Genomic DNA, 16,618 nt, shown 5'->3' with positions numbered 1-16,618 from the left:
ATCAATTCGAATTCTTCTTCCTCCAAGTGTTCTTTTCTTTGTCGATTCTCCTTTTCTTGCCCAAAATCCTCAATTTCTTCCTTTTCTTCCTTTTCTTCTTGCTCAATTCAACACCGATATGATCCACGAGGTAGAAGTATCGAGATGCACAAATGCCCTTTCGATCTCCTCTAGCAACTCGGGTTTGTGAGTGTACTCTAGCAGCTCATCGATCTCCTCTAGCAGTCCTTAATCGAGATGCACATCGATTGGAATTGCGATCGGTGTGAGTTCAGTCCTCTTCTTCTGTCTCTTTCTTTGGACAGTCAGAAGATTGTCTCTGGATGTAGATATTGAAGCTGGTGGGGCTTCTGCTGGCGAAGACGATTCTGACTTTGCTTCTGAAGACGACGGAGACGAAGAACTCCAAGTTCTTACTATCCCACTTCCTCTTGTTCCAATCATTCTCCAAGACTTCCCATTCCCATACAATAGGGAATGTGGGATTTATTTTGGGGAATTTGTCCCCGACGGTGATCCTCTAGCCAACATCGCTTGCCAGCATGTGTTTCACCTCATGTGTCTGAGCAACTGCGATTTGGCTAGCGAATGTCCCTTGTGTAGACGCCAACTCTAGACAAATTTGGTGTTCCCCCTCAACGATACTTAATTATACTCTCTTTTATATATGCTTGAATGAATCTGTATTTGACGAGTTGTGTTTAGTGCTATTGAAATTTGTGTCTCTAAGATCAATGTATTGATCTCGTAGCTATCACCATTTTTTTTTCGCCTTAGAAGTCCTAATATTATTGTAAAAACCAAACTGATGCTAATTGACAAATTACAAGTTTGATCCTTTTGGTGCAATCTCTCATCTCAATGTTTCATCAAATCAAATTGTGTCTACTTATCTGATTTTAGTTTTTTTTTTTTTTTTTTTTTTTTATATTTAAGAATACTAACCTCTCTTATACTTTGATTTGGTCTCAGCTGAGCCAGCTTCAGGTGTGAAAGAAGTGAATTTTCAATTGCCATATGCAAAATGTCAAAGCCCAGGAAGATGATGACGAAGATGACAGTGAGGAGGAGTCTTCAGATGATGATGATCCTTCTGAGTTCTGACGAATCTGGAGATGAGTAGGTACCTCTCTTTATCCTCTTTTTATTAAAACGGAAGTACGCAAACTTTAAATTGGTGGACTTTATATTTTTAATAAATGGTTACAAATAGGTTATACATAAATTATAAATTAATCCATATATTAATTGGTTACTCGAAATATTGGATGCAATTATAATCGGGGATATTCGAAATCCATATATTAATTGGCGACACCTAAATATTGGGTACAACCTTAATTGGGGATCTTCGAAATTGATAATTGATATATTAATGGTAACAAATAAAATCATAGAAATTCCAAACTGTATTTCCATAAGATTTAGTTCTATATCACGTTGTTTCCAAAAATCTTTAAACACAATATTACAAATTTATATTTCACAGATTTTATTGATAGACCACATAATTAACAAGGGATAACAATATATTGTGAATCATAAAAACGAATAAGATCTTCCTAATTTAACTAGATTAATCGATATCTCCGAGATCGTATTCTGAAACTAAAAATAAAATCTTAATCAGAATTTTCAAAATTTTGTATAAAATAATTTTAACCAATGTTATAGCACGGATACTTATCTAGAATAATTAACAATATAAAGCTTACAAAATAGGTATATTTTTTGAAGTCATTATATTTAGCATATGATTTTATTGCATAATGTTTTATCCAAAAAAAGCTTTTAAAAATAATCACATAAATAACATTATATATAAAAATTACAATATAAATAAAATAAATTTCAACCCGTGCTCTAGCACGAGTCTTAATTCTAGTAAACTACTATTTGGCTAGCGGATGTCCTTTATGTAGACGTGTATTGTAGTTATAAATTAACTTCCTTAGGACCTTTATTACATAGTCTTACAAGCATTGTTTTTTTCACTGGAGTTATTAAGTTAAATCAATAGATTTTATTTTGGCATACGAAATAATGAGTTAAGCTAACACTTAATTAGTGAGTTAAACTTAGGGAGTGTTATTGGATTTTAACTTATATAAAATTTTGATGAATTCAATAAAATGATAGAAAGTGAATAAGTGAAAGATTTTGAGGAATTGCTAAAGAGTTTTATATAATCATGGAAAAATGTTTTTCTACAATCTTGTAAAATCCAATAACACCAAATTTATTTAGATTTTAAATGAACTTTTAGAAATTACAAAACTAATAACACCAAAGAGTTTAACAAATTCTACATAACATTTAAAATTATTAAAACTCTATAAATCATAAACTAATAACATCCCCTAAATAGTTCATTGGCCAAATGATAAATTTGGAATAAGGAAGAAACTGTTAGAATTATGAAATAGACAGACAATAAAAACTAAAAATAAATAAAAATAAATAAATAAATACATAAGTCTACTAAGATTTTCCGTCTAAGGTCATCTCCAAGGGAGAGTTGTTTGTTAGCAAGTATGCTAACTTAAAAGTACAACACAACCCCATTGGAGAATCTATTTTTTAATTTAGTAACCACAATGTTTGTGATTTCCTCCATTAAGAATTTCATAAATGATAAGGACACTAAGCAGAAAAATAATCATGTTTTTGATAAGACAGTATTTGCAACAACAACAAAATAACACACCGGTTGTTACCACCCGGATCTCATCGGTTCAATGAGACTTGCATAACAAGAAAACAATCAGACTAGATAGCGTACAAATTCTCAGAACCATGTGATTCTAGGTCTACCTAAAAGAGCTCAGAGGAGTAATCTCAATTAACACACCTAATTTTAAATTCCACTATCCTAAGTGGATTTTCAAGGATCAAGATCATCACAAAATGTCGATCAAAAGTAAAAAGTCAATAGTAATATACCCATCACAAACTCAAGCCTATAAAAAAATCTCAGCTTTTCTGAGTGAGCTAAGAAGAAGAAACCATAGTAGCTAGGACAATGCAATAAACAAAAAAACACAAACTTGGAACATTCCCATTTATAAGCAAACTCAGTTGAAGCTATGACACAGAGCAAACTTTGCAACGGTGTAGATAATTTCATGAAACTATTGAGATAAACAAATGATTAACACTGCAATTGTAACATTGTTCGATCTGATATAAATCCCAAACGTTTAGAAGACAAAAGTTTCAAACTTTCTCACCGGAATATTTAGCAAAACAGGGGGAATCAAATCGAATGAAGCAACCTGTACTTGGATTTGCGTCCAAGACGTTTCCTGAGTTTTCTATACTTGTGCTTGTTCATCTTCTTCTTCCTCTTCTTCTTCACACTATCTGCATAAAATCACCGTGTCCTTCTCTTCCTTCTCCTCCACCACCGTATCCATAAACGACACCGTTTTGATTAAACCCGAGTCATCCTTAACCAAAGTCGGGCTAAACCCGTACCCAATTGGGAAACTAGGGTAAAACCTGAGAGCTTTAGTTCCGGCGACGTTAATCACCGGATTGGTAAGTGGAACAGGATCGAATTCTACAGATACAACAGACTCGACGACGTTGCTGATGCAAGGCTTCTGATGAGGTAAAGGATACGTAGTGGTGGTGAGCTTCGGGATTGTTCTTAAAAATGACTTGTTCCTGAGAAATCTGAGCATAAGATTCGCCATTTTCAAGATCAAAAAACCCTAAAACGAAGCCGACGATTGCCGTGCGGTCTCGTCATCATGAGTGTCACTGAGGTTTTTTGTGAAGTCCCGAATCTCCAAAAACGACGTTGTTTTGCGTTTTCTAAGTTATAAACTATTACGACGTCGTTTGGAGTTTCATCATAACTATTGATAAAAAAAGGTGCCCTCACGCAGGATCGAACTGTGGACCTTCAGTTTACAAGACTGACGCTCTACCACTGAGCTATAAGGGCATCTTTGTTTCCTTAATTGTCATGTTTAAAAAATTCAAGTTCAAGAATTTTACATTTTGGGTCAAATTTATAGACAACAAATATGAGATGAATGACAAAATATAGAGGAAAATTGTGGGAAATTTTGTAAAAAACCATAAAAGTAACAAAAAATTTGGGCCAAACTGATAAATAAAAAACGTATGGGGTAATTACTAAAATATGAAAGAAAATATAGGAAAAAGATGCAAACAAGGGGCTAAAACTCGCGTGCAATTTCCGCTACTATGCGCAATCGCCACCACTTCCTCTCGTCTCACTCCGCTCTCTTTGCTCCCATTGATTGAATTGAACCTATCACTCTCTCTTCTCACCGGAATCTTTCTCTCACATAAACATGAAGGTAATCTCTCTCTCTTGCTCTCTACTGTATAATCGATTTGATTCGAATCAATACATGTAATTGCGATTTCCATTGCCCAATCGATTCAACACTTGATTTTTGTTTTTTTTTTTTTTCTTATCGTTTCGATTGAGATCACTGAGACTAAGGAATCATTTGAATTGGGTCGTTTCAATTACTAGATACGCCTTAAATTTCTTTTTGTAATCGATGATGTTGTAGCAATTTTGGAGTCCAAGCAGTGTCAATAAGAACAAAGCTATGGTTGAGAATCTGCAAAACCATGGTATTGTTACATCAGATGAAGTTGCTAAAGCTATGGAAGCTGTTGATAGAGGTGTATTTGTGCCAGATCGTTCCTCTGCTTATGTTGATAGTCCCTTGTCTATTGGTTATAATGTGACTATATCAGCTCCTCATATGCACGCAATGTGTCTTCAACTTCTTGAAAACCATTTGAAACCCGGAATGCGTGTTCTTGATGTTGGCTCCGGTTTGTTTTTTTTTTTGTTTACTTCAGTCTATATAGTCTTTTTTTGCTTTTGAGGAGGATGATGGATAAGAAATGTGATTTTAATTTTGACAGGGACTGGGTACTTAACTGCTTGCTTTGCGGTTATGGTTGGATCCGAAGGTCGTGCTATTGGTGTGGAACACGTTCCTGAACTTGTGGCTTCTTCTGTTAAGAATATTGAAGCGAGTGGTGCTTCGTCATTGCTTAAAGAAGGGTCTCTTGCTGTTCATGTTGGAGGTTAAATTCCTTCCATTCATGTTTTTGAGATTTTGTTTGGTGTTTTCTTTTTTGAACGTTGCTGGTTTATAATAGATGGGAGGCAAGGATGGGCTGAGTTTGCTCCTTATGATGCTATTCATGTTGGAGCAGCAGCACCAGAGATCCCAGAGGCGTTGATTGATCAGTTGAAACCTGGTGGGAGACTTGTGATTCCGGTTGGGAACATATTCCAAGATCTGCAAGTGGTGGATAAGAACTCAGATGGTTCGGTTAGCATCAAGAGTGAAACTTCGGTTCGTTATGTTCCTTTGACTAGCCGTGAAGCCCAGCTGAGAGGAGATTGATGAATGGTCGTTGTACAGAGGAATGAATCAAGTAAGCTCAGTCGGCTTTTCGAACTTAGCGTAGTTAGTCAAGAACTCGAATCTTAAAGATCTCTTTGTGAAGTAAGACTTTCAAATAAGTAAACTTGTTTGTTTACACGTAAACATAATAAACCATTTAATATATAATGCCTCTCCATCAAGTAGTAGATGATGCAGTGACGTAAAGAGGGAACAAGCGGTGAATCGCCATACCGGTTGATTCAGCGACACTGGTTTGATCTTCTGTATATTCAACTGGTAATCTCCAATCGAACTGATGCACTAAGTTAGCCAAAACCACCTCAATCAAGACCACAGCGAATGATATTGCTGGGCAAATCCTTCTCCCTGCTCCAAATGGAATCAGCTCAAAATTCTGACCCCGGAAATCAACTGATGAATCTAAATGTCTCTCCGGTCTAAACTCCTCTGCATCTGGTCCCCACGACGCAGCATCTCTCCCGATCGCCCAAACATTGATCATTACCTGCGTACCAGCAGGTATGCTGTAGTCTCTTAATCTGACATCTTCTGTTGATTCGTGAGGAAACATCAATGGAATTGGAGGATGTAGCCTCATTGTCTCTTTGATCACAGCTTTTAAGTACTTCATGTCTTGAATGTCTTCTTCTGGTACACTTGATTTACCCTTACAAATCGTGCGGACTTCTTCCTGGAGTCTGTTCATACAGTCTGGGTGACGAAGAAGCTCTGTCATTGCCCACTCCATAAGTGCGTAAGATGTATCCGTACCACCCACAACAACATCCTAAAAAAGTGAAAAAAAAAAACAAAAACTACGGTTATATAAACTAAAACATCAATGAATAAGAATTTGATTTCGTCTTATCCCTTTACCAAGATGATAGCCTTTATGCTTAACCGGTTGATTTCAAACCCGAAGCTCTTCTCTCTCTGAATTGCAAGCAACACATCCACAAAGTCATTCCCAGCGCGGTGGTCGCCATATTCATGATCTTGCACAACTCTCTCCAAGAACTCATCAAGATCATTGCCTGTCTTTTTTAGCTGTCCATCCAAACCACAGATCCAATCAATCCATGCAAGCCACGGTACATAAGTCCCCACACTAAACTCGCCCAGTAGCCTCACGAGCCTTTTCATTAACTCCTTAGAATCCGTTTCACTGCTGTATTTCCGTCCCAGAGCAACTCTAGATATCACATCATTCGTTAAACTCACCAATAGCTCGCTTAGGTTAATTCTCAAAGAACTTGATTTATGGATCTTCTCCATCATCAGACTGATCTCTTCTTGTCTCACGTTTCGAAAAGACCTGACCATTTTGTTGTTGAGGAGCTGGAGGACGCACACACTCTTCATTTGCCTCCAATACTCTCCATAAGGAGCTGATGCCACATCATGCCTATCGTAAAGAAGCTTCTCGAACATTTTTGACCGTGGACGGCTAGCAAAAACGAGGTCATGCGTCTTCAAAATATCTCGAGCCATGTCTGCGGAAGAGACTACAAGAACGGGGACACGACCAAAGTGAAGGAGCATGAGAGGACCGTAACGTTTGCTGAGAGAGGACAGTGATCGGTGAGGGTGGCGGCCGAGCTGATGAAGGTTTCCGATCAACGGAAGTCTCGGTGGTGACATCGGTGAGTTGCTTTTCTTTCGATTCATCTGTTTTTTGAAGAAGAGAATGGTCATGAAGGTTGCCGAACATAAAAGAAGTATCGTCATCATCATTTCCATGTTAGGATTCTTCAAGAATTTCTTGTAAAGAGTTCTCAAGAATTATGTGCTCTTCGGTATGAGTCGTATAAAAAATTGTTCAAGTTTACTAAAGTAGAAATGTAGATGGGTGGTGCATATAGAATGAACCACAAAATTCCTATAGTAGAGCCAGAATTTTGGACGTATATGTATACAAGCCAAGTTTCTCCTGGGACCAAAACTACTGTCCACTCAAATTGTTTAACGTACGTACGTGGATAATTAAATATTATTCCACTCGAAAGAAGATTATTAAACGTCGAATTTTCCAGAGTGCCGTCCACTTTTGAACATGAGAGACTAGGGTTTAGGGTTTCCCGTCTACATCCTCTCAAGAGTAACGAGTGTGACCTCTCACAAAACACTTTGTTATGTATATCAACAATGTGCTTTGGTAAATAAGACGGTTATTAAAGATTGAATATTACAAAAAAAATTCGAATTTTCTCTAATATTTATTCTTAAAATTACATACACAAAAATCTTTGGATCCGTAGGACGTGATAGAAAGTTTTCAAGATTCGTTTGATGTTCTTTTAACGTTTCTGGCTCAGTGAGCTCATGCTTGTTTCAAAAATAGATTGATGATGCTTGTTGTACAGAAAAAATGAATCAAGTAAATTCACTTGGCTTTCTAAATCAGTTAAGGAACTCGAAACTTCAAATCTCAAACATCTCTTTGCTAACAACACTTTGAAATGAGTAAACATGTTTATTGTAGACATAACATAATACTAAGCATACATATTAATAATATATATAATGCTCTTAGTCAGCAGTAGATGATGCAGTGACGTAAAGAGGGTGCATGCGGCGAATCACACTACCGATTGATTCAGCAACATTGGTCTGGTCTTCTGTAGACTGCCAGTCAAACCCATGCATTAAGTTAGCCAATACCACCTCATTCAACACCACAGCAAACGATATTCCTGGGCACATCCTTCTCCCTGCTCCAAACGGAATCAGCTCAAAATCTTGACCCCGGAAATCAGCATCCCCCTCTAAATGCCTCTCCGGTCTAAACTCATTCGGGTCTGGTCCCCACGTTGCAGCCTCTCTTCCGACCGCCCAAAGATTGACAATAACCTGCGTGCCGGCTGGTACGTAGTTACCTCTTAACCTGACATCTTTTATTGATTGGTGAGGAACCATCAATGGGACTGGAGGATGTAGCCTGAGTGTCTCTTTGATCACAGCTTTTAAGTAGTGCATGTCTTTAACGTCATCTTCTGATACAATTGATTTGCCCTTACAAATTGTACGGACTTCTTCTTGAAGTCTTTTCAGACACTCTGGGTGACCTAGAAGCTCTGTCATTTCCCATTCCACTAGCGTGGAAGATGTGTCGGTACCACCCACAAAAGCATCCTGAAACGTGAAATCCAAAAAAAAAAAAAAATCCAAAACAAAACATAGAAATTAATGGTTATATATACTAAAACATTGGATATATATATATATATATATATATATATGTGAGTTTAAAGTCTCTTCTTACCAATATGATTGCCTTAATGCTGAACCGGTCGATCTCAAACCCGACGCTCTTTTCTCTCTGAACTGCGAGTAGTACATCGACGAAATCCATCTTATTACCGTCTCCATCTTCATGATCTTGGACAATCCTCTCCAAGAGCTTATCAAAATCATTTGCGGTCTTTTCCAGTCGAGCCTCCAAACCGCTGACCCAATCAATCCACCCAAGCCACGGTACATAGCTCCCGATAGTAAACGTACCCAACTGCCTCATGAGCCTGTCTATCAACTCTTTGAAATCTGTTCCTACACCGTATTTGCGTCCCAAGGCGACTCTACATATAACATCGTTAGTTAAACTAGACAAGATCTTGCTTAGATTCATCGGCGAAGAACCCGACTCTCGGATCTTTTCCATCATTAGACTGATCTCTTCTTGTCTCACCTCACGATACGACCGTACCATTTTGTTGCTGAGGAGATGGATGACACTCACACTCTTCATTTGTCTCCAATACTCTCCATAAGGAGCTGAGGCCATATTACGGCTCTTGTAAAGAAGCTTTTCGAAGATTTTTGACCGCGGACGGCTGGATAAAACGGCATCATGCGTCTTTAAAATGTCTCGAGCCGCTTCTGCTGTAGAGGCTATGATAACGGGGACACTTCCGAAGTGGAGGACCATGAGAGGACCGTAACGGTGGCTGAGATAGCATAGTGATCGGTGAGGATGTTGGCCGAGCTGATGAAGGTTTCCGATCAATGGAAGTCTCGGTGGGGATGGAAATGTTATAGAGCCAGGATTTGAATTCTTCCTTGTGGTCTGTTTTTTGAAGAAGAGAATTGTTATGAAAAGTATTAAGCATAAGAAAAGTATCATAATCATATTTCGTAAATTTTGGATTCTAGCTTCAAGCTTTTCTCGTGAAGACTCTCTTAGGATTTTTTTGTTCTTCTTGTGGACTGGCCACTTGGGTCATATATATAAGCCAAGTTTCTTCTATGCGTTACATAACACTATTGTCCACTCAATTTTTCCACCAAAATCTTAAAAAAGGTATAAGAAATCTCTCCATATATTAAAAGGTAAGAAATCTGTCCATATAGTATGCCATCCAAGCACAGTACCAATTAAGTTGACACATACTCATTTTTGCTATTCAAAGATAAGATTATAAAACTTATCTTTGACCAAACAAAAAAATTATCTTTTACTTTTATTATTTTTCAAATACCTTTAATAGCTATAAAAGGTCCACAAAATCTATTTATATCCTCAAATGTATACCCTTATTTGTATATTTCAGGTTTTTCAAATAACATTTCAAACTTTCAGTTGTGATTCTGCACCAATTTATTTGTATATTTCAAATAACATTCAACAACAATACTACTAATACGTCAGTACGTTCCTTTGACGAGCTTTCAAGCCAAGCTATGAGAGGGGACTAATGAATTTTAGTTTTGCAGAAGAATGAAACAAGTAAGCTCACTTTGGCTCCCTAAATAAGTGTAGTTACTTACTTAGTTACTCAAGAACTCAAATCTCAAATCTCTTCGCTAGTTATAAGACTTTCAAATGAGTATACATATAACATTTTAAAAGCAGATTTCACAATATTATTGTCACATATGATATAGTACCTTTATGATAAAAGCAGATTTACATTGCATTTATCTACTTTAGAAAATTTATTTCAGATACAAACATTTGTATCCTTGATCATTATTCTTATGAGACACATTACACAACTATCATATATAATGCCTTAGTCAAGTAGTAGTTGATGCAATGGCAAAAAGAGGGAACATGCAGTGAACTGCTATTTCTGTTGACTCAACAACACCTGTTCGAACTTCTGTAGATTCAACCGGTAATCTCCAATCAAACTGATGCACTAAGTTAGCCACAACTTCCTCATTCAACACCACAGCAAATGATATTGCTGGACAAACCCTTCTCCCTGCTCCAAATGGAATCAGCTCAAAATCCTGACCTCGGAAATCAATAGACGAATCTAAATGTCTCTCTGGTCTAAAATCCTCCGCGTCTGGTCCCCATGTCGCAGCCTCTCTCCCAATCGCCCATGAATTTATCATAACCTCTGTACCGGCAGGTATGTGGTAGCCTCTTAACTTGACATCTTGAGTTGATTTGTGAGGAACCATCAATGGAAGTGGAGGATGTAGCCTCATTGTCTCTTTGATCACAGCTTTTAAGTATTTCATTTCTTGACTGTCTTCTTCTGATACACACGGTTTGCCTTTACAAATCATACGTACTTCTTCTTGAAGTCTGATCAGACACTCGGGGTGATGTAGAAGCTCTGTCATTACCCATTCCATAAGTGCATACGATGTGTCCGTACCACCCACAAAAATATCCTGTAAACCAAAACAGGAACGACGATTATAAACTAAAACATCAAATGAATATAAATTTAATTTCTTCTTATCCCTTTACCAAGACGATAGCCTTTATGCTTAACCGGTCGATTTCAAACCCGACGCTCTTCTCTCTCTGAATTGCAAGCAACACTTCCACAAAGTCATTCCTATCTCGGTGGTCACCATCTTCATGATCTTGCACAACTCTCTCAAAGAACTCATCTAGATCATTTCTCGTCTTTTCTAGTTCACCATCCAAACCGGAGATCCAATCAGTCCATGCAAGACATGGTACAGTACTCCCCACACTAAAAGCTCCTAGTAGCCTTGTAAGCCTCTTCATTAACTCTTTAAAATTCACTTCACCGCCATATTTTCGTCCTAAAGCAACTCTACATATCACATCATTCGTTAAACTTATCAATATCTCGCTTAGATTCACTGGCAAAGAACTCGACTTCCGGATCTTCTTCATCATCAGACTGATCTCTTCTTGTCTCACGTCTCGAAAGGATCGTACCATTTTGTTGCTGAGCAAACTGAGTACGCACACACTCTTCATTTGTCTCCAATACTCTCCATATGGAGCTAAGGCCACATCACGTTCACCGTAGAGAAGCTTCTTGGTGATTTTAGACCGTGGACGGCTAGCAAAAACACGATCATGCGTCTTCAAAACGTCTTTAGCCATTTCGGCAGAAGAGACTACAAGAACCGGGATACGAACAAAGTGGACGAGCATGAGAGGACCATAACGGTGGCTGAGAGAGCATAGTGATCGGTGAGCGTGACGGCCAAGCTGGTGAAGGTTTCCAATCAATGGAAGTCCCGGTGGGGATGAAAATGTTATAGAGCCAGGATTTGAATTCTTCCCTGTGGTCTGTTTTTTGAAGAAGAGAATTGTTATGAAAAGTATTAAGCATAAGAAAAGTATCATAATCATATTTCGTAAATTTTGGATTCTTCAAGTTTTTCTCGTGAAGACTCTCTTAAGATTGTTGTGTTCTTCTTGTGGACATAGCCACTTGGGTCATATATATAAGCCAAGTTTCTTCTATGCGTTACATAACACTATATATTGTCCACTCAATTTTTCCTCGAAAATCTTAATCCAAAAGGTAAGAAATCTCTCCATATATTAAAAGGTAAGAAATCTCTCCATATAGTATGACATCCAAGTACTCACAATGGTGCTGCAAACAAACTGGCTTGAACCTTATTGGGTTACCTATGTAAACAATGTTCATTAGTATTGGCTTGTTTGAGTCAATCTAGTTGTTGTTGTCGAAAATATATATATATATATATATATATATATATATATATATGACATCGAAGCACAGTACTAACTAAATTGACACTTATTCATCTTTGACCAAAAAAAAATTATATTTTACTTTTATAAATTTTCAAATACCTTATTTGTTAGATTTTGTTTAATAGATATAAAAGGTCCACAAAATCTATTTATATTTTTTTTAATGTAATGTTAAATTATATTAAAAAAGAAAGCTTTTGTACAACTAGTGCATCAGTTTTTGAAAAGTTGAAACAAAGGATACAAAAATCAACTTCTAGATTCTAGCCATATGACTAAAGTATTATCGTAACGCCGATCCCCCATGAGTCCTATTGCCAGAACTTGATCCCTAATATGTTTATCAATTTGCTGAATAAGGCAAGAAGCAGGAGATGGTGGCTCACCATGCTTCCTCCAATTCCTCTCATACCTCAGTGCATAAACCGTCGCCTGTAAAACAGAGCGGGCTAGATAACAAACCTTTCGATCTTGCCATGTGCACAAAATCTATTTATATCCTCAAATGTATACCCTTATTTGTATATTTCAGGTTTTCAAATAACATTTCAAACTTTCAGTTGTGTTTCTGCAACAATTTATTTGTATATTTCAAATAACATTCAACAACAATAGTACCAATACGTCAGTACGTCGTTTGACGAGCCTTCAAGCCAAGCTCTGAGAGGGGATTAATGAGTTTTAGCTTTGCAGAAGAATGAAACAAGTAAGCTCAGTAGCTCACTTTGGCTCCCTAAATAAGTGTAGTTAGTTACTCTAGCACACATAAGACTTTCAAATGAGTATATACATATAACATAATGAAGCGTTTAATAGGATCTAAAAGAATCTAAAAATTTCACAATATTGTTGTCACATATGTAAATATGTATGTGTGCTACATTCATAGATTTGTATGATTCACGAGTGTATGTATGTGCATTGCCGGCTCTGACCTAAAGCCCGTAAAGCAAGGGCTTTAGGCGCCAAATATTATACTTATTTCAGGGGCAGCAAATTTGTGGAAGTTCTTTTGGCGTAATGTTTTTTTTTTTTGATCTTGAGTCTCTTGTACAGGGTTCAAGATTAAAATTAGCAATTGAACTTAAAAAAAAACCTCAACTTTTTTAATTGGATGGTTTTTCTTCTTCCAAATTTCACTAGATGAAATTTGACTAATGTACTGACGAAGTGACAGTGCTTTTTCTTTTGACAACAAGTGGTGTATGTTGATGTTTATGTACAATTGTTTTTAAAAACAAGTGAACTTTTTGGTGATTTTTTGCATAATTATATATTTTTTTGGAAGAAAAAAACTGGGGTAAAGGGGCATGTGCATAAAGTAAATTAGACATAAGAGATTTGTTAATGGGGTTCGGTTAATATACATTCCCGGGACCTAGTCCATAAACCATTCACTAGAAAAGTTTATAACCTACAACTGCTATATAGTATATCCACCACTCTTTCCTAGAATTACAATGAAAGACTACTATTCATTGTCTTTTCCGACAAGTATAGATCTTCAACAAAACCATCAAAAAATCTATCTATCTTCTTGATGGGGCAACATCACACACATGTATGCCTCTCTCGATAAACCCTAAACACGCAAGTCTTCGTGTCACCGTCTCTCGGTATTTATATCGAGTGCCAAAAACCCTAGACGACTTAACTTGAACAAAGCAATTGGGCTTAACTTGAACAAAGGTCCATGCTCATGTGGCCTTCAAGTCTTCACGTTACGTTATATGCTAATGTAACGTCTCGACCTCATCTTCTGTTAAAACAGCTCAAAACTTGTTCCAGCAATATCTGCACTTTCAACATATAGTACCTTTATGATATTAAAAAAAAAAAAAAAATATATATATATATATATATATATATATATATATATATATATCTAGTTTAGAAAATTTATTTTATATACAAACATTTGTATCCATGATCATTATTCTTATGCGACACAATCACACAATACACAACTATCATATATAATGCCTTAGTCAAGTAGTAGTTGATGCAATGGCATAAAGAGGGAACATGCGGCGAACTGCTATTCCAGTTGACTCAACAACACCTGTTCGAACTTCTGTAGATTCAACCGGTAATCTCCAATCAAACTGATGCACTAAGTTAGCCAAAACTTCCTCATTCAACACCACAGCAAATGATATTGCTGGACAAATCCTTCTCCCTGATCCAAACGGAATCAGCTCAAAACCCTGACCTCGGAAATCAATAGACGAATCTAAATGTCGCTCTGGTCTAAACTCCTCCGCCTCTGGACCCCATGTCGCAGCCTCTCTCCCAATCGCCCATGCATTGATCATAACCTCTGTACCGGCAGGTATGTGGTAGCCTCTTAACTTGACATCTAGAGTTGATTCGTGAGGAACCATCAATGGAAGTGGAGGATGTAGCCTCATTGTCTCTTTGATCACAGCTTTTAAGTATTTCATTTCTTGACTGTCTTCTTCTGATACACGCGGTTTGCCCTTACAAATCATACGTACTTCTTCTTGAAGTCTGATCAGACACTCGGGGTGATGTAGAAGCTCTGTCATTACCCATTCCATAAGTGCATACGATGTGTCCGTACCACCCACAAAAATATCCTGTAAACCAAAACAGGAACTACGGTTATAAACTAAAAGATCAATGAATATAATTTTTTTTGTTCTTATTTCTTTACCAAGACGATAGCCTTTATGCTTAACCGGTCGATTTCAAACCCGACGCTCTTCTCTCTCTGAATTGCGAGCAACACATCCACAAAGTCATTCCTATCTTGGCGGTCACCATCTTCATGATCTTGCAAAACTCTCTCAAAGAACTCATCAAGATCGTTTTTCGTCTTTTCTAGCTCACCATCCAAACCGGAGATCCAATCAATCCAGGCAAGACACGGTACAGTACTCCCCACACTAAACGCTCCTAGTAGCCTTGTAAACCTCTTCATTAACTCTTTGAAATTCACTTCACCGCCATATTTTCGTCCCAAAGCAACTCTACATATCACATCATTCGTTAAACTCGTCAATATCTCGCTTAGATTCACTTGCAAAGAACTCGACTTCCGGATCTTCTTCATCATCACACTGATCTCTTCTTCTCTCACGTCTCGAAAAGATCGTACCATTTTGATGCTGACCAAACTGAGTACGCACACACTTTTCATTTGTCTCCAATACTCTCCGTAAGGAGCGAAGGCCACATCACGTCCGCCGTAAAGAAGCTTCTTGGTGATTTTTGACCGTGGACGGCTAGCAAAAACACGATCATGTGTCTTCAAAACGTCTCTAGCCATTTCGGCAGAAGAGACTACAAGAACCGGGATACGACCAAAGTGGACGAGCATGAGAGGACCGTAACGATGGCTGAGAGAGCATAGTGATCGGTGAGCGTGACAGCCGAGCTGGTGAAGGTTTCCAATCAATGGAAGTCCTGGTGGTGACGTTGGTGTGTTGCTTTTCTTCCTTGTATTTTGTTTTTTGAAGAATATAATTGTAATAGAGATTATTGAGCATAGGAGAAGTATCACGATCATCGTTTCCATTTTATGGATTCTTCACTTGGTGCAGATTCTTTTAATCCTCGTTTGGACTTTATATATACATTGAAAGCCAAGTGTCTAGACTGTTCTTGTAAATAGTTTTAAAGATTTTTTTTACATAAATAAATTTTAAGATTGTGTTGTGTTCATCGTTTGGATTTTATGTATACAAAGCCAAGTTTGTTTCTCCAAGGACCAAAGTCAAGCTAGTGTCCACTGAAGTTTTGTTATTTTCTGTTTATAGCATGCATGGATAAATAAACTATGATGATATATTTTAATTGTTGAATATTTCAAAGTGCCGTCTAGTTTGAATAAGCACTCGGCGAATAACTTATCTTTGAGGATCAGGGTTTCTTATCTACATCCTCTCGACAAGACAGTAATTATGTATAATTGTGTTATCTTCTTTTAAATAAGACTAGACCGGTGATTGATGGTTGATATATTCCAAGTTTCCAACTTTTGATTTTGAATATTTAATTTTAAAATAAGAAAACAAAATCTTTATATAATTCCACAAGAAATCAGACTTGAGCAATACGCATGCAAGAAATGAAATTATCATTCGAGACCTGACTTTCGATCCAATCCAATCTATTCTCCGATTCGGTTCAATGTATTTGAATATTCAGGAGGTAGATCAAGACCCTAAAAATGCAATAGTTCAATCCATAGTTTTTGTTTTGTTTGTTTGTTTTTTTTTTTTGAATGAAAATT

The 16,618-nt window shown here is 37.1% G+C and overlaps 5 protein-coding genes, 1 non-coding gene and 1 pseudogene across 7 annotated transcripts; 1 reads left to right on the top strand and 6 right to left on the bottom strand.

Moving 5' to 3' along the window:
- Positions 1-8: 8 nt before the first annotated feature.
- Positions 9-5,593, top strand: LOC104791048 (protein-L-isoaspartate O-methyltransferase 1). 2 transcript variants are annotated; one of them, XM_087453086.1, is made up of 5 exons: positions 9-1,123; positions 4,170-4,334; positions 4,557-4,827; positions 4,921-5,085; positions 5,161-5,593. In XM_087453086.1, the coding sequence occupies exons 2-5, from the start codon at positions 4,329-4,331 to the stop codon at positions 5,409-5,411; spliced, it is 693 nt and encodes a 230-aa protein (XP_087309212.1). In that variant the 5' UTR covers positions 9-1,123; positions 4,170-4,328; the 3' UTR covers positions 5,412-5,593. The 2 variants fall into 2 exon arrangements, with proteins under 2 accessions (XP_087309212.1, XP_087309213.1); XM_087453087.1 differs by lacking the exons at positions 9-1,123; positions 4,557-4,827 and having other exon boundaries at positions 4,132-4,334.
- Positions 3,135-3,781, bottom strand: LOC147942639 (uncharacterized; annotated as a pseudogene).
- On the bottom strand, positions 3,881-3,952 carry TRNAT-UGU (transfer RNA threonine (anticodon UGU)). Its single transcript has one exon. It is a non-coding gene; the product is annotated as a tRNA-Thr (tRNA).
- Positions 5,506-7,297, bottom strand: LOC104791049 (cytochrome P450 71A22). Its single transcript, XM_019246738.2, has 2 exons — positions 6,291-7,297; positions 5,506-6,201 (listed from the first exon to the last, which is right to left on the bottom strand). Exons 1-2 carry the CDS (start codon positions 7,152-7,154, stop codon positions 5,590-5,592), a joined length of 1,476 nt encoding a protein of 491 aa, XP_019102283.2. The 5' UTR covers positions 7,155-7,297; the 3' UTR covers positions 5,506-5,589.
- Positions 7,298-7,834: 537 nt separating this feature from the next.
- LOC109133483 (cytochrome P450 71A23-like) lies at positions 7,835-9,604 on the bottom strand. Its single transcript, XM_087454043.1, has 2 exons — positions 8,677-9,604; positions 7,835-8,546 (listed from the first exon to the last, which is right to left on the bottom strand). Exons 1-2 carry the CDS (start codon positions 9,538-9,540, stop codon positions 7,944-7,946), a joined length of 1,467 nt encoding a protein of 488 aa, XP_087310169.1. The 5' UTR covers positions 9,541-9,604; the 3' UTR covers positions 7,835-7,943.
- A 631-nt stretch (positions 9,605-10,235) lies between these two features.
- Positions 10,236-12,051, bottom strand: LOC104698960 (cytochrome P450 71A26-like). The gene is made up of 2 exons (XM_087455547.1): positions 11,119-12,051; positions 10,236-11,039 (listed from the first exon to the last, which is right to left on the bottom strand). The coding sequence occupies exons 1-2, from the start codon at positions 11,983-11,985 to the stop codon at positions 10,428-10,430; spliced, it is 1,479 nt and encodes a 492-aa protein (XP_087311673.1). The 5' UTR covers positions 11,986-12,051; the 3' UTR covers positions 10,236-10,427.
- Positions 12,052-14,249: 2,198 nt separating this feature from the next.
- Positions 14,250-16,018, bottom strand: LOC104791047 (cytochrome P450 71A26). Its single transcript, XM_010516844.3, has 2 exons — positions 15,038-16,018; positions 14,250-14,960 (listed from the first exon to the last, which is right to left on the bottom strand). Exons 1-2 carry the CDS (start codon positions 15,899-15,901, stop codon positions 14,349-14,351), a joined length of 1,476 nt encoding a protein of 491 aa, XP_010515146.1. The 5' UTR covers positions 15,902-16,018; the 3' UTR covers positions 14,250-14,348.
- Positions 16,019-16,618: the final 600 nt, after the last annotated feature.

The sequence above is a fragment of the Camelina sativa genome, chromosome 6, assembly GCF_030686135.1.
Source record: "Camelina sativa cultivar CO46 ecotype springtype chromosome 6, ASM3068613v1".
NCBI classification, from domain to species: domain Eukaryota; kingdom Viridiplantae; phylum Streptophyta; class Magnoliopsida; order Brassicales; family Brassicaceae; genus Camelina; species Camelina sativa.
This window is presented reverse-complemented; position numbering and strand designations above follow the sequence as displayed.

Excerpts from the sequence above, each read along its gene's own strand:
- LOC104791048 (XM_087453086.1), top strand. Across the intron at positions 4,828-4,920 it reads TGTTCTTGATGTTGGCTCCG|GGACTGGGTACTTAACTGCT; the intron begins GTTTGTTTTTTT and ends TAATTTTGACAG. Across the intron at positions 5,086-5,160 it reads TCTTGCTGTTCATGTTGGAG|ATGGGAGGCAAGGATGGGCT; the intron begins GTTAAATTCCTT and ends GGTTTATAATAG.
- LOC104791049 (XM_019246738.2), bottom strand. The coding sequence starts at position 7,154 with ATGGAAATGATGATGACGATACTTCTTTTATGTTCGGCAACCTTCATG. Across the intron at positions 6,202-6,290 it reads GCATAAAGGCTATCATCTTG|GATGTTGTTGTGGGTGGTAC; the intron begins GTAAAGGGATAA and ends TCACTTTTTTAG.
- LOC109133483 (XM_087454043.1), bottom strand. The coding sequence starts at position 9,540 with ATGATTATGATACTTTTCTTATGCTTAATACTTTTCATAACAATTCTC. Across the intron at positions 8,547-8,676 it reads GCATTAAGGCAATCATATTG|GATGCTTTTGTGGGTGGTAC; the intron begins GTAAGAAGAGAC and ends TTCACGTTTCAG.
- LOC104698960 (XM_087455547.1), bottom strand. The coding sequence starts at position 11,985 with ATGATTATGATACTTTTCTTATGCTTAATACTTTTCATAACAATTCTC. Across the intron at positions 11,040-11,118 it reads GCATAAAGGCTATCGTCTTG|GATATTTTTGTGGGTGGTAC; the intron begins GTAAAGGGATAA and ends TTTGGTTTACAG.
- LOC104791047 (XM_010516844.3), bottom strand. The coding sequence starts at position 15,901 with ATGGAAACGATGATCGTGATACTTCTCCTATGCTCAATAATCTCTATT. Across the intron at positions 14,961-15,037 it reads GCATAAAGGCTATCGTCTTG|GATATTTTTGTGGGTGGTAC; the intron begins GTAAAGAAATAA and ends TTTGGTTTACAG.